This window comes from Ctenocephalides felis, unplaced genomic scaffold (assembly GCF_003426905.1).
Source record: "Ctenocephalides felis isolate EL2017-DRISC unplaced genomic scaffold, ASM342690v1 CF-g0.4_SCAFFOLD_00935, whole genome shotgun sequence".
Classification (NCBI taxonomy): domain Eukaryota; kingdom Metazoa; phylum Arthropoda; class Insecta; order Siphonaptera; family Pulicidae; genus Ctenocephalides; species Ctenocephalides felis.
Genome location: NW_020537089.1, coordinates 4329 through 21426, shown reverse-complemented (window position 1 = coordinate 21426; position 17098 = coordinate 4329). Strand labels below are relative to the sequence as shown.

General features: G+C 29.3%; 2 protein-coding genes across 2 annotated transcripts; one reads left to right on the top strand and one right to left on the bottom strand.

Moving 5' to 3' along the window:
- Positions 1–8044: 8044 nt before the first annotated feature.
- On the bottom strand, positions 8045–9235 carry LOC113365359 (lectizyme-like). The gene is made up of 6 exons (XM_026606936.1): positions 9184–9235; positions 8885–9072; positions 8690–8809; positions 8473–8622; positions 8247–8414; positions 8045–8161 (listed from the first exon to the last, which is right to left on the bottom strand). Exons 1-6 carry the CDS (start codon positions 9233–9235, stop codon positions 8045–8047), a joined length of 795 nt encoding a protein of 264 aa, XP_026462721.1.
- A 2904-nt stretch (positions 9236–12139) lies between these two features.
- LOC113365360 (trypsin-like) lies at positions 12140–16364 on the top strand. Its single transcript, XM_026606937.1, has 6 exons — positions 12140–12212; positions 12841–13028; positions 14053–14172; positions 15061–15210; positions 15287–15454; positions 16248–16364. Exons 1-6 carry the CDS (start codon positions 12155–12157, stop codon positions 16362–16364), a joined length of 801 nt encoding a protein of 266 aa, XP_026462722.1. The 5' UTR covers positions 12140–12154.
- The last annotated feature ends 734 nt before the right edge of the window (positions 16365–17098 follow it).

Below are 17098 nucleotides of genomic sequence, written 5' to 3'. Positions count from 1 at the left end.
GGGTAAAAACTAGTAAAGTTAGAATTTTTTAACAATATTTGAAAGTAGAGGGTAAAAGATGTGTAATCAACAATTGCCTCAAATCAAGCAACGTCACTATCAGGAGATTAAATAGCATAGTTTTTTTTCATTATAGTTTTCTTGGACGTGAGCACTGTTGTTTAGTTTTAGACCTGAATATAATTTTTCATTATACGTTATTTAATTAAGATTTATTCACACATATTTTTATATAACCACTATAATAGCTAACATATGGTGAAGTGAAAAAGACCAACCTTTACCCTGGCAAAAGCGTAAACAATGACAAATAGTAAAGATTGCAAATTTATTAAATGTTCATTGAAATTCCAACTAACTCATCATTAAATAATGTGTTTTCTTGCTGTTTTTCAAAAATTAGTAACCCGGTTCTTTCCACCCCTAGGGCGGGGCAACGGGATGGCCAAGTGACAAACAGGTCGTACTTTTGAAGGATTTTACGAAATATTAGGTACATTAATTATTAATGCAAAATATATAATTAATGGGTACAATGTTTTACAAGATAACACTGTAATATATCATGATCTGGTATTTTGTCAAAAATATTTATAAGCAATGTTGGAATAACAGTTTTTTATATTACCTTTGGTAAATTTATTTTATTTTAACTTTACCTATTTTTTGTTTACTATTTTATATTGTTTACACCTTTGCTAAGGTAAAAGATTAGTTGGTCCTATTTACCCCACCCACATGTAAGCTTTTATAGAGATTATATAAGAATAATATAATATTTCGCGGCTTGATCAAGTCGTTAAAGGCTTGATTCGAATGATTCGAATCACTTGATTCGCTTGGCACATCACTATATATATATATATATATATCTATATATATTAGAATTTTATGATATATATTAATTGTTTAATATGAACAAAACAGCACTCAGATTTGTTTAACAAACTTTATTTTATGATTACAGACGTTTCGAGACCATGGTGTGTCTCATCTTCAGTGTAATTTCAAAAACAGTTACTTATATACTACACATTCTTTAATAATTTATTTAAATTTCATTTAATTTTTTGGTATACAAAAAACACCAACTATTCCTTGCAATGCTTGACACAGTACTAAAGAAACATACTCGTATAACACTTACAGAAATATTCTAAACAAATTTGAAGTACTTATATAGATGGAGACAGAGAGGGTATCATTATAATAAACAAAAGGAGTGCTATCGCATACAAAATCGATAAAAATGAAAAAACAAATTAATTTATTGAAAAGAATAAGATAAATGAAAAAATTTTATAAATTATTAATGATGTTTATATAAGTGTCATGTAAAATATTTGTGTCGGTTCTTAGATTTATGCTATTGTTAGTCCGAACTATTAACATTGATTCTGCCATGCTCCGTTTAAATAAGTCTTTCTCATGGAATAAAATTTGGGGATTGTCAAAATCAAACTTATGGTTGTTGATATTAGCATGATCCACAAGTGTACTTTTAAATTTTTTGTTATCTATTTTTTCACATTGTAATTCATGTTGCCTGAGTCTCTTTTCTAAGTTCTGGCAGGTCTGGCCAATATAAGAGCAATTACAATCCAAACAATTTACTTTATAAACTATATCTTTCTTTTTTGTTAATGGAGTTTCATCTTTAATTTTGGAATATAAAAATTTTAATTGTTTTAATGGAGAAAAAGTAATACGAATATTGTGTTTTTTGAAAAGTCTTTTTGATAATTGGTTAAAATTATTGTCAAGATATGGAAAATTAATGAAAAAAGTTTTTTCAGGAACACTTGTTTTGCTAGGCTCTTCCGGTTTCTTATCAAAAGGTTCAAGTAATTTTGCGACTCTATTTTTAATAATTGGACAAATTAACTTATATGGAAATTTATTGCCAAGTAGGATCGTTTTAACTAATTTTATGTTTGTATCATAAAACAGGGGATCAGATAATAAAATAGCGTGATCTACAAGATTTAGAATGGTAGAAATTTTTATATTGAGAGGAACATGCGAATTAAAATTAATGTATCTCCCGGACCAACTATCTTTTCTGTACCAGTCTGTATAACATACACCGCCTCTATTAATGAGTTTTACGTCAAGAAAATGTAACGTCGAATCATTTTCAAGTTCCTGAGTGAATTGTAAAAAAGAATTGTACTCATTGAATTTGTTGAAAACATTATCTATATCTTTTTTATTAAGTAATATTAATGTGTCATCGACATATCTGAAATAGACCATAGGTTTGGAAGGTAAAGAATTTAAGACATGATTTTCCAAATCTTGTAATACTAAATCCGCCAAAACAGGACTTAATGGGCTGCCCATTGGACAACCTCTCTTCATCGTATAATATTTTTTATTAAAAGTGAAATATGATGCTTTTAAAAGTAATTCTATTCCTGAAATAAAAATTTCCATCGGTAAACAAGTGAATTCAACTATTTGTATCCATCTTTTCTTTATAGCTGTAATAATTAGATCATGCGGAAGATTATTAAATAAATTAATGACGTCAAGACTCATAAAGGAACAATCAGGAGGAATTACTTTATGTTTTATATGTTCTATTAACTGGAAAGAGTTATTTAAACGGTATGGAGAATCTATGGTGACATTCTTTAAAATATCTGAAAAATATTTTGCTAAAAAATAGTATGGCGAATCAATGTAGGAAACAATTGGTCTAAATGGGCAATTAGGTTTATGGATCTTTGGAAGGCAATAGAATTTTGGGGTTAAAGGATGTTGTACTTTTAACTTTAATGATATGGTATTATTAATATGTCCCTTTTTCTCTAATAAATTTATAAATTTAAAAACCTGTCTATGGTGATAGTTGTTCGGATCCGATGCCAATTCTTCATATAGAGATTCATCACTGAGAATTTTCTTTGCTTCTTTATCATATTCCTCTTTTAACAAAACCACTGAAATGTTTCCTTTATCTGCCTTACACACTAATAATTGTTTGTTATCTTGAAGAAATTTTTTTGTAGCTATGATGTCCCGGTAGATGTAAGATGTATCATTCTTGCACTGTACTTTGTTTTTGTGAGTTTTTTGAAATGTTGTAAATTGTTTCATTAACATAAATCTTATCCGTTCGATTTCTTTTCCTTCTGGATCTTTGATTAATTTAAGGCCGGCTTCTAGGCTGCTAATAACTTTAATTGAATCATTGAATGTTAAATTTTTTGTTGGATTGAAAACTTTGGACCTAGAGCCAATATATATTTTATATTATCTGGTATATGAGTATCCGTTTTGTTTATAACGCATTTGTTCCAATCTAAACCTGTATTGATAATCGGATGTGCTTTGTCTCTTAGCTCTATTAGTTTCTTAAGTTAAACAATGCAACAAACTTAAGAAACTAATAGAGCTAAGAGACAAAGCACATCCGATTATCAATACAGGTTTAGATTGGAACAAATGGGTTATAAACAAAACGGATACTCATATACCAGATAATATAAAATATATATTGGCTCTAGGTCCAAAGTTTTCAATCCAACAAAAAAATTTAACATTCAATGATTCAATTAAAGTTATTAGCAGCCTAGAAGCCGGCCTTAAATTAATCAAAGATCCAGAAGGAAAAGAAATCGAACGGATAAGATTTATGTTAATGAAACAATTTACAACATTTCAAAAAACTCACAAAAACAAAGTACAGTGCAAGAATGATACATCTTACATCTACCGGGACATCATAGCTACAAAAAAATTTCTTCAAGATAACAAACAATTATTAGTGTGTAAGGCAGATAAAGGAAACATTTCAGTGGTTTTGTTAAAAGAGGAATATGATAAAGAAGCAAAGAAAATTCTCAGTGATGAATCTCTATATGAAGAATTGGCATCGGATCCGAACAACTATCACCATAGACAGGTTTTTAAATTTATAAATTTATTAGAGAAAAAGGGACATATTAATAATACCATATCATTAAAGTTAAAAGTACAACATCCTTTAACCCCAAAATTCTATTGCCTTCCAAAGATCCATAAACCTAATTGCCCATTTAGACCAATTGTTTCCTACATTGATTCGCCATACTATTTTTTAGCAAAATATTTTTCAGATATTTTAAAGAATGTCACCATAGATTCTCCATACCGTTTAAATAACTCTTTCCAGTTAATAGAACATATAAAACATAAAGTAATTCCTCCTGATTGTTCCTTTATGAGTCTTGACGTCATTAATTTATTTAATAATCTTCCGCATGATCTAATTATTACAGCTATAAAGAAAAGATGGATACAAATAGTTGAATTCACTTGTTTACCGATGGAAATTTTTATTTCAGGAATAGAATTACTTTTAAAAGCATCATATTTCACTTTTAATAAAAAATATTATACGATGAAGAGAGGTTGTCCAATGGGCAGCCCATTAAGTCCTGTTTTGGCGGATTTAGTATTACAAGATTTGGAAAATCATGTCTTAAATTCTTTACCTTCCAAACCTATGGTCTATTTCAGATATGTCGATGACACATTAATATTACTTAATAAAAAAGATATAGATAATGTTTTCAACAAATTCAATGAGTACAATTCTTTTTTACAATTCACTCAGGAACTTGAAAATGATTCGACGTTACATTTTCTTGACGTAAAACTCATTAATAGAGGCGGTGTATGTTATACAGACTGGTACAGAAAAGATAGTTGGTCCGGGAGATACATTAATTTTAATTCGCATGTTCCTCTCAATATAAAAATTTCTACCATTCTAAATCTTGTAGATCACGCTATTTTATTATCTGATCCCCTGTTTTATGATACAAACATAAAATTAGTTAAAACGATCCTACTTGGCAATAAATTTCCATATAAGTTAATTTGTCCAATTATTAAAAATAGAGTCGCAAAATTACTTGAACCTTTTGATAAGAAACCGGAAGAGCCTAGCAAAACAAGTGTTCCTGAAAAAACTTTTTTCATTAATTTTCCATATCTTGACAATAATTTTAACCAATTATCAAAAAGACTTTTCAAAAAACACAATATTCGTATTACTTTTTCTCCATTAAAACAATTAAAATTTTTATATTCCAAAATTAAAGATGAAACTCCATTAACAAAAAAGAAAGATATAGTTTATAAAGTAAATTGTTTGGATTGTAATTGCTCTTATATTGGCCAGACCTGCCAGAACTTAGAAAAGAGACTCAGGCAACATGAATTACAATGTGAAAAAATAGATAACAAAAAATTTAAAAGTACACTTGTGGATCATGCTAATATCAACAACCATAAGTTTGATTTTGACAATCCCCAAATTTTATTCCATGAGAAAGACTTATTTAAACGGAGCATGGCAGAATCAATGTTAATAGTTCGGACTAACAATAGCATAAATCTAAGAACCGACACAAATATTTTACATGACACTTATATAAACATCATTAATAATTTATAAAATTTTTTCATTTATCTTATTCTTTTCAATAAATTAATTTGTTTTTTCATTTTTATCGATTTTGTATGCGATAGCACTCCTTTTGTTTATATTATAATGATACCCTCTCTGTCTCCATCTATATAAGTACTTCAAATTTGTTTAGAATATTTCTGTAAGTGTTATACGAGTATGTTTCTTTAGTACTGTGTCAAGCATTGCAAGGAATAGTTGGTGTTTTTTGTATACCAAAAAATTAAATGAAATTTAAATAAATTATTAAAGAATGTGTAGTATATAAGTAACTGTTTTTGAAATTACACTGAAGATGAGACACACCATGGTCTCGAAACGTCTGTAATCATAAAATAAAGTTGTGTTAAACAAATCTGAGTGCTGTTTTGTTCATATTAAACAATTAATATATATATATATATATATATATATATATATATATTAGTGATGTGCCAAGTCGAATCAAGTGATTCGAATCATTCGAATCAAGCCTTTAACGACTTGATCAAGCCGCGAAATATTTACTGTAATAAAATATGTATTAACACAAATTTTTCATAAATATAAAATTTTTCATAAATATAAATATAAAAAAATGTTTTAATTTAATTCAATATTATAATAATATAAAAAATAAATATCATAAATATAAAAAATAAATAATGAATTAAATCATGCGAGCCACCCGACTTTAATATGCCTAAATGTATTAGCCGACTTTAATCGTCTTTATATGACTTTAACCGCATTCAGCGACTAACTATATCATCCGACTTCATATGAGTCAAACCGAATCAAGCGGCGATATGAGTTATTCCGACTTCATGACTCAAACCGAATCAAGCGGCGTTATGAGTTGTTTCGACTTCAATTCGGATTCGAATCATTCCGACTTCAAGCCGTTCGAGCGATATGAGTTAACCGTATGGGCGATATCAAGCGACTTCGAAACAGCTATAATGCGTCGTCGTTCTTGCGTGTTTATTTATTTTGCGGTGCGCTGAGAGCGATTTTGTTCGTGAAATATCAATACCCAATTTTGATAATAATTAAGTGTTTTAGATTTTAAATGTTATCAGAATAAACCACTCGAAATTATGAAACGCGTTTCAGGAATCTTTCAATATAATTCTCTTTTGAAACAGTTATTAAACACCAGAAAGTCAGTAAATAATATGTTAACTTCTGAATTCACATTAATAAAATTAACTTTCAGCTCTCAGTTTAGATGCGATCCTTTACTGATTACATAGTAAAATAAACAATCGACCCATGATTCCAAATATTATTTTATATGCTTTAGTGATGCACAATTGTTTGGTAATCTATTATTGTAAATTAATTTGAAGATATGTTTCAGCCGTTCTCAAAATTATATCATTTTTAATAATTTTCAGACTGACAATTTTGATTATAAATTTGGATCACTTTTACTAAATTAATACATCCATGATTTTTTTGTCCATATATATTGTTGTGCACCCTGGCTGTCAACAAGTTATGTTGAGGCCGTCACCAACAATTATGTTGCGTCACCAACGATGTCAACGATTAAAATTAGGTTCTTCTGCTGCTATCCTAAGCTTTCCACTGTGGAATATTTAATTAAACATCTGAAGACTTTTATTAATTTTTATTTAATTCATTACTTGGTTACACTTAATACACAATTGATATTTTAAATAAAAGTGATGTGAACTGTTTGGCTTCTAGTCAAGAATGAACACTCGTTTGGTCGTCCTCCGGCTTTTTATAATCTCTGATGATGACGCAATCATCCTTCCAGAAAAATACGTTAAAATGATTCATACTTGTTTACTTTAGACGCAAAACCCTACAAAACCGTTACTGACTTGCATACAATGTTGCAAAGCTATGCGTCATGCTTATCTCTGATACAATCTATGAGCTGTAAGTCAACAACGTATTGCGTCTTTCATATTGATTGTTATATCGAATTTATAATATTATTTATAACTATTGTAAAGGGTGAAACCACTACAATATACTTGATTCGAGTTGATTCGAATCATGATTCGAATCAGATTTTTTTCTGATTCGAATCATTCGAATCAGGAATTTTTTGAGTCGGCACATCACTAATATATATATATATATACATGTATATATATATATATATATATATATATATATTTAATTAAAACTATATTGCAAATTATTAGTATACAATTAGAAATCATTGTGACCGAAATTTGCAATTAGGGTTTTGCGTTAGTAACAACTGAACACCTAAATTTAGAATGTAGTTTATTTCAGTTATAAAAAATGAGTCGAAAGATTTAAATTAATATTAATTAAATAAATAAAAAGTAATTTTGCTTTTTATTTATTTTAGTGTCAATTAAACAAAATAAAATATGCTACTTTTCTACTGATAAGTTAATTTGTATATTATGTAGAAGGCTAAATGTAACTAGATGCCAATGAAAATGAAGTAAAATAAACTAAAGTACCACATACTTACAAATACATTTAGTGATACCAAAATAAAAGCTTTTTATTCAATTTTTACATTTTTATTAATTTTAGAAAAACTTATTCACAAATAAAAAAATATCTAAGTGACATCAAAGAATATTATTATTTAGTGTTCTCCTTAATCCAGTTCAAGTACCCAGAAACTCTAGTATAAACTGACGGTTTGTTCAAAGATCCGCACGGGATGTAACCCCAGGACACAATACCCAACAGAGTAGTCTGTAATGATAACTCTTAAATTAGCACACAGAAAAACCAAAATGATTGAAGATTTATAATCATTCTGAAGTTTTAGAGAGATTACCTCATTTCCGTTGTATTGCACCAGGGGTCCGCCGGAGTCTCCGGAGCATGCACTGACTCCGCCGGTTAAGGGTCCGGTGCAAATATTCAAGGGATGAAGCGGAGATGCTCCGGGGCCTCCCAAAACCTTTTCGCACTCGGCGTAAGACACAATTGGTTTGTTCACGGCCTAACAACAAATCGTATATTGGTTATAGTGCACAATCTAATAGATACCAACTCATTACCTGCAAAAGATTTGGATATGTGGGAAAAATAGTGGTCGAGGTAGATCCCCAACCGGATAAAGTCACCTGCCCTGAATGAGGTTCATCTTTTAAAGGTAAGTTTACAGCCTGCACGGCTTCATTGAATTTAAATGGTGGATCCACTTCAATCTAAAAAAATAATCATATTTATAAATAATAAAATCTTATTTTTAAAACAAATATATTTTTTACCTACCACTGCAATATCATAAGGACCGACGCTACCTCCGTACGATTTGTGCACAAAAGTTCTCTTGAAGGCAGAACGTTGTTCAGTCGACTCGGTCTTGGACAGATCATGTTTTCCTGCTACCGCCTAAGAGAAGAATTCAGCATATTCTTGGCACTTGTTATTGCATTACTTGCTTCAATAACTGAGCTTACAACATACCTCAAATCCATTTATACCCATGATGCAATGTCCTGCGGTTATCACCCATTTGGAATTGTATATGATCCCACCGCAAAAGTGGCTGCCAAACATCTGCAAGGACACTTGCCACGGGAATTGATATGGATCCGCGGTGTGGCCGCCGACAACTCTCGGAAAACCGTCAGGAAAACCGATTATGTCCTCGTCTGAAAAGTTAATTATTCGATTTTTTTAATTTAAAATTAAAACTGGGAATGAATAAATATTTCATAGCTACAATTTTAAAAATAAACAATTGTCAGCTTAGGTTTTCTTACCTGGAGCAGCTGTAACCGCTGCCACTAATAAAATAGCTAATATAATTTTCATTTTTTAAATCTTGCTGTGATATGAATTGTTTTCATTGAAAACGCGGTATTTATAATAAAATGAATCGTGCGACTTCTGTTTGATGGGTGAGATCGTATCTTCACCAGACGAACGATTAGATACTGACCTCCGTCTGGACCGTCTTATGTTTTGACTATAGTCCTAACTCAAATGTAACCGGGGAATAGTATAGTATATATATATATATATATATATATATATATATATATATATATATTTATATAATTATAATTATAACTATATATTTTTATATTTATATCTGTATCAAATATGATTATTAACTTCCCGTAGGGTAAGTTATTGTAATGGGCCGAAAATCGAAATTGAAAATTTTTACATTTCTCGACGTTTTGAAGGTTTCTGAACATTTTGGCATACCTCAGAACAAAAGGATGTGTGTGTGTGAGTGTATGTATGTATGGATACAATTTTTCGTCCGCGTTTTCGGGCGCACGGATCAACCGATTTGAATGGTTCAAAAAACATTCGATTCCTATTGATAGGGAGATGAGCTGATTAGTTTTTGGCAAAGGCAGGTCCAGCCGATTCGGAGATACGGAGCAAAGGGAGCAGAAAATAGAAATAGAAAATAGAGTTTTTGAGAGATCGGAGCATCCGATTTGAATGATCCCAAAAACATTCAATTCGTAATGACGGGGAGAAGAGGTGATTAGTTTTTGGCAAAGGCAGGTCCAGCGGTTTTGGAGATACAGAGCTAACTGTGCAAAAATGGCAGTTTTTGAGAGAACTAAGCGTCCGATTTGAATGATTCCAAAAACTTTCTGCTTGTTTTAACAAAATAATTGATTTTGGAAGAAAAAAATTTTACTTCAAAATTTTTTTTTTATTTTTTTTTCCAAAAAAATTTTTTTTTGTATATCGAAAATATTTCAGATTTTTATTTTAATTATGTTCTAATATACTTTAAAGAAATAATTTCAACTTTCCAATTTAGTTTATATAATTCTTATAAATATTCGACAATGTTACAATATTTATAATAATCTATTTTAAAACTCGAGCATTTCGTTACGGTACGGAAAGTTCCAGCAATTTGCCTTAAGGCACGATGCCATACACCCCACTAGTTATCTCTACTAATCAACCAATCTATAAAATATTGTATAAGTACGTTGATTATCGACATTTTACTACGGCTATACATTTCTGAATTGCTTTCAGTATTAAAGTTTGTTTTCAAAATTTTAATGTAAATTTTATTTTGGCCAAAAATGTTCAAATTATGAAGTCATTTGATGTTGCACATATGCAATATTCTTTTCCTTTGTTTGATATATTATTTAATATTTCCGCAAATCTTATGTTTCTACAACTATTACTTTAAAAAGATGATTAACGATGTCAAAATACTATTACTTTGTTAGTTATTTCATAAATAATTTGCAATTTATTTTAAATTACTATTCATAATCCTTTTAAAATACAAAGTCCTTTAGAAGTTGAGAATTTAAGAAAATTAAAATCATTATGTTATCCCTAATGAAAAGTTATAACTTCAAATTAAATATTTCGTTTCTAGCAATCTAACTAATATAGTATTCTTTGCGAGTGCATTTACTTAAATTTATCTGTTATTCCTAAACTTAAGCAAGTTTTTATTATTACACTAAACATTTTTCCGAAGCAGAAAAATCTCGGTATTTTACAATATAATTAATGGCAGATGTGTAATTTTTATTTATTCTGCTCTTACAAGATTAACAAGATTTTATACTTATTTTACTAGAACATTATTTACATGTTAAAATATAACTTTGAATTCACATTCATATTCATATATTTTTATTAGCTGTTGCGATGATGTAAATTAACTACGTCAATTTAAAAGGCAGCATAACGGTTGGAATAAATGTAATTGATAAATTTATTATTACATTTTCTGTAATTATGAAATTTATTATTACATTTTCTGTAATTATGAAATTTTTTATTGATACAGCAATTCCCCGTAGGGTAGTTATAGTAATGGGCCGAAAATCAAAAATGAAAATTTTCGTGTGTGTGTGTTTTGTATGTCCGCATTTTTTGTCCACGTTTTCGGGCGCACGGATCAACCGATTTGAATAGTTCAAAAGACATTCGATTCCTATTCATTGGGAGATGTGCTGATCAGTTTTTGGCGAAGGCATGCCCAGCCGTTACGGAGATACGGAGCAAAGAGTGCAGAAAATAGAAATCGAGTTTTTGAAAGAGCGCAGTATCCGATTTGAATGATCTACAAAACATTTCGAAGATACAGAGCTAAATGTGCAAATAATGGCAGTTTTTAAGAGAACTAAGTGTCCGATTTGAATTATTCAAAGAACTTTCTGCTTGTTTCAATAAAATAATTGCTTTGGGAGAAAAAAAATGTTTCTAATTTTTTTTTTCAAAAAAATTTTATTTTTTAATTTTTTATTTTTGTATATCAAAAATAATTCAGAATTTAATTTTAATTCTATTCTAATATACTTTAAATAAATAATTTCAACTTTGCAATTCAGTTTATATAATTCTTATAAATATTAGAGAATGTTACAGTATTTATTTATAATTATCTATTTGAAAACATTTAATATTCCGCCAACATTTCGTTATGATACGGGAAGTTCCAGCAATTTGCCTTGCCATACACCACCAACTTGCTGCTTATTTGTATTATTAATTAAATTTGCTGCCTAAAAATAAGATCATTAAATGATTCATATAATGTCGGTTAATATGTAAACAATGCACATTCTTTGTCTTTGCGATATGCAATTTGATTGGAGATAAGTATAAATCTAAAAATTATTGAAACGCATAATATAGTAGATAAGTGATTCATTCTTGGTACTTGATTTTATATAAATAGGAGAATCTGCCCACTTTCCCCATATACCACAGTTAATAACAAACATGAAACTTTACGTTTTTACATTACTCATCGCAGCCGCTGCTGCTGCACCAACAAATGGCAAGTTTTTGAATAATCTTTAGTCATATCCTATTTTAATCAACTAATATTTTTAGTTTTATCCATTGATGTGCTGTATGTGAAGTTTGTGAAATAATATTTTGAAAATGTAATATAATAAATAAAATTAAACTAGTGGTGCAAGGCATCGTGCCTCAAAAGAAATTGCTTGAACTTCCCGTACTAAAAATTAAATTTGTTAAAAACCTTAAAAATATTATGAAATATTTGAAAAAAAAGGATTTTTGAGGATGTTGATAATTTTTTAAAACTTATTGTTAGTTTTTTTCAATAAACCTGACATTTTTTTACATCTGAAATTTTTTGAAACATTCGAACATTTTTGATCGATCAACGCCAATCGCGCCAAAATGTTCAGAAACTTTTGAAACGCAAAGATATATAAGAATTTTCATTTTCGATTTTTTACGAATACTATAACTTACCGTACGGGAAGTTAATTATAAATTAATAAATTATAAAAAACATTTTTATTATTATTTGATGACTATGGATCAGAATTGGGCGATTAAATATTATTGAGTTATTGTATCTTTATATTTTATAGTGTGTTGTGATTTCTGATCATTGATAAAATCTCTCATTTATACCTTTAACTATTTCTTAGAAATCGATTGGATTGGCTTTCCCGAAGGTTTTCCTCGTGTAGTTGGTGGCCAGACTGCCAAACCTCACCAGTTTCCCTGGCAGGTTTCCCTGCAAAGGTCCGGAAAGCACTTGTGCGGCGGTTCCATCTTGAACGACAGGTGGGTCTTGACTGCCGCGCACTGCATCAGCGGAACTGAAAACTACGAGGTAAGACATTTTTTCGTCAAAAAGAAAATTTGTTTTTATTGTAATGTCGCTTTCGGTATAACATCTATTTTCCAATAGAAATGAATATTTAGTTATTTATTTTTAAGCTATTGCTAACATTATAAAATTCATTAATATTTCTATTTTATTATATTAATATTTATTTATAATTTTGAAATACATAATAAAAATGTTGTAGATTTGTTCCATTACATGAATATATCCTTAAAGCTTAATAAACAGAAAATAATAAGTGATATTTATTCTGTACTATATGTGTCATCAATTAGTAGTTCCAATAATAATAATTTATAATAATTATAAAGGTTTATTATAATAAATTTTAAAGAAAAGTTCTTTATCCTTATACTTAACAGTAAACACAAAACCATGACAATTAAAAACACAAATAAACAAAAAATTAATAAAGTTGTGATGTTGCGTTCATATGTCATAATGAGAATATTGAATTTATTTTGATTATGTTCAATTGCCACTTTATAATAATATATTTTTTAATCATAATATTTAAATACAATGAATTGTTATCACATTGTTACATTTAAATGTTAATAATAGATTATTGACAGTACAATATTTTGTATTTAAATTAAAGATTTTAGATGCTTACATTTGAAAGATATTTAGTCAATATCCGCTGCTTAAAAGTATATTTATCTTAATATTAAACATTCAGTGTAATAAAAATCTACAATATTAATTGAGTCGAGATAAATCCAAAAAATGTGATTGCAACAAATACGATACTGTGATATTTTAAAAATTATTATTTCTGTGATTCATTAATGTAAATGCCGATTGTAGTATTATATTATAATACTTGAAGTTTCCAATTGAAAATAAGCCTATTTCAGTACGGCGTTGTGAAATGGAAATACGGGAAAAACTCCCACACATCTTTTTCCCTGAATCGAGTTGGAGTTTAATTCAGATCACAGACCTGTCTTAGGGCAGTACTACCCATTATTATTTACTTCAATTAACTGATAATTAATTTGTGTAGGCTGTAGTCGGAAAACACGATTTGTCGAAAAGCGAATCATCTGAGCAACGTTGCGCCTACAAGAGGACCATCGTACACTCGTCCTTCACTGGAAGGGTGGGTCCTTACGATGTCGCTTTGGTAAGTTTTTCATTTTATATATTACATAATTCAGTTCTTATTCATAATGATTCGATTATCGTTCTGTAACTAATCATATATTCTGTCAATACCTTCACATACCTAATTTGCAACAGTAACAGTTCTTATCAAAGAAAGTTATTTCGTGAATTGCTTCGCTCATATAGTTACCTCCCCTGATATTACAAGAATATGCTCATGGCTTATAATGTTTATAATAATTTATAAGTAGAACTAGAACCATAGACTAGAACCTAGTTTATTAAAAAAAATAATAGAAAAATTCATTATCACTTACGTGATAATTGGTTCAAATGACTTTAAAATCAATGAACGTTTTTTGTTATTTTATATAATAAGTGCGTTGGTATATTATATTTTTATAGTCTTTTATACCTTATTTAACTTTTCTAACAAATTAAATATGACGATATTGAAGTGATTGCAACTCTGTTATTTTATTCGTTATAATTTAATTATGCTTATTTCAAATAAATTTAAAACAATCAAGTTATGCTTCTAAATGTTTTAATAATGAAACAAATCGATGAATTTGCGAAAATTCTGTAAAAAGTAAAAATTCTGTTCCCGTACGTATTGAATAACATTTAAACACTATTATAAATCATTATAAAATTAATTTTCACTTGTATTAAGAAATTCAAATAAGAGGTAAATAGGTACATATTATTTAACTAATATTATGAGCATGGCAACGGAATATATACTATAATGTATATTATAAATTGGATCAACATCATGAATACTTTTCAAAACTATTTTAGCAAAATATTTAGATAACTAATTTACTATTGATATTGATTGATTTTTTTTATTTTCAATAAATCAAATGGCTTGTTGATAGGAGTTTATTTTATTCAATTCTAGATTGAATTAGCAACACCTTTCAAATTTAACGATAATGTAAAGCCAATTAGTCTTCCATCGAAAGATGAAGCACATTCTGGACAAGTGACGCTTTCTGGTTGGGGATCTACTTCAACTACCATCTTCCCCACTTACCCAAATGAACTACAGGTATTAAATTATTTTATATGTTAATAGTATTATATTCAGTTTTTGTTTATGCTAATGAATATTTCTAATATTTCAGTATGTTGACAAACCGATAGTTCCATATACTGATTGCGAAAATGCTATGGGCGGACCAGGAGCATCTCCTTTTGATCCTTTGAACATCTGCACTGGTCCCTTGACTGGTGGCATCAGCGCTTGCTCTGGTGATTCAGGTGGTCCACTTGTCCAATACGATGGCGACAACGTAAGTTATTATTCTTCTAATAGCTTGTTAATTTCTCTCCATATTTTTCATGTAGGTTTTCATTTTCATCTTTTGTTTTGATGCTATTACATGCAAAGGCATCAAACATATTCAATCATTACTGTGATTAAAACATTGAAATTTAGTGAGGTATCCTGCACTATCTTTCTAAAACTATAGGAAGTTAGTATCAAACGTTCTTTCATGTTTGAGTATTTTATATAAGTAAAGTAAGTTTGCCAACTTTTTTTATTCTAAACTCATATTATGAACAATTTTGTACACCAAAACCAATTCGATGCTTCATTCACTTTTATATCAGTTCCTGCTAAAAGACGCATAGTACTCAGAAAAAATGATCAATTTTTAATTACGCATAACAAAAGAAATAATATAAACTACATGCAGAAATTACAAGTAATTACTATTTTTTTAAAGAATAATGATATGAATATCTTGATCGGACTCAAAGGTGATAATTTTTGCTTTTCAATTCTAACTAAGATATATTCTTTTTCAAATTACTAGTAAAGCTTTATAATATATTCATAATTGTTTCATCGCACATAGTTCGTAATTATAAAAATATTACAATCCTATTCCAATTTTTTTTCAACAATTTCGGGCTTATTACCTATAAATGTCTCATTCTGATTACCTCATTCATATTAGTGTTTTGCGGAAAATATGAATTATTTTCATGTTTGTCACTTCATTGCATTTCAATCGATTTTAATAACACATATTAGTGTTTCATAATCATTGAATTTTACTGACTTTGTCTTACTTAAAGGTTACCTTACTGGGTGTAGTTTCTTGGGGCTATATCCCATGCGGATCTCGCAACAGACCATCCGTTTATACAAGAGTTTCTGGTTACTTTATTGGATTGGATAAGCGAAAATATTAAATGAATTATTTCGATATAATTATATTATAAATTAGTTTAGTAATAATAATTAACAACTTAGTACAAAAATTTTCTACTGCACATAAATATATTATTCTGAAATCTAAATCCGTTTTTTCATTAATTATAAATGACAAACTTCGATGTATATAGTGAAATGATATGATGGGGTTGGTAGTAAGGTTCGGGTATGGGTTGGAGGTCCTTTTGTTGTAAGATCCACAGTCCTGGATATTGGTTACTGTAGTAGCTTCTTTATGCGGTATGGTAATAATGTCCGTCCAACCTTTCCTGATGCCTTGGGTCGAGCAGTAGGAATAATATTTGATCGACTGGTTTGATGCGAGTTCTCTTCAGATTAATGGGTCCTTTCAATAAGGTATTCGCTGGAAGAGACAAACTTCTGGTTCCAATAAAAATCCACTTATAATGTTTTACACTGTATTTATTGCTTTACTTCACAGACATAATCTCCACTTAGATTATTTAAGACTACTCTAAGACATTATGGCTAGACTTTTGGCTAAGACATCACTAGCCTAGATTCTTGACTAAGACATCACTGGTCTAGATTCTTGACTAAGACATCACTGGCTAGACTTCTGCCTAAGGCATCACTAGCTAGAGTCTCGACTAAGACATCACTGGTTAATACAAATAATTCTGACTCTATATATTATACATTGTACGTGTCAATTCTAGGAATGGCGTCTTCCGCGTTCATGTAAAGATCT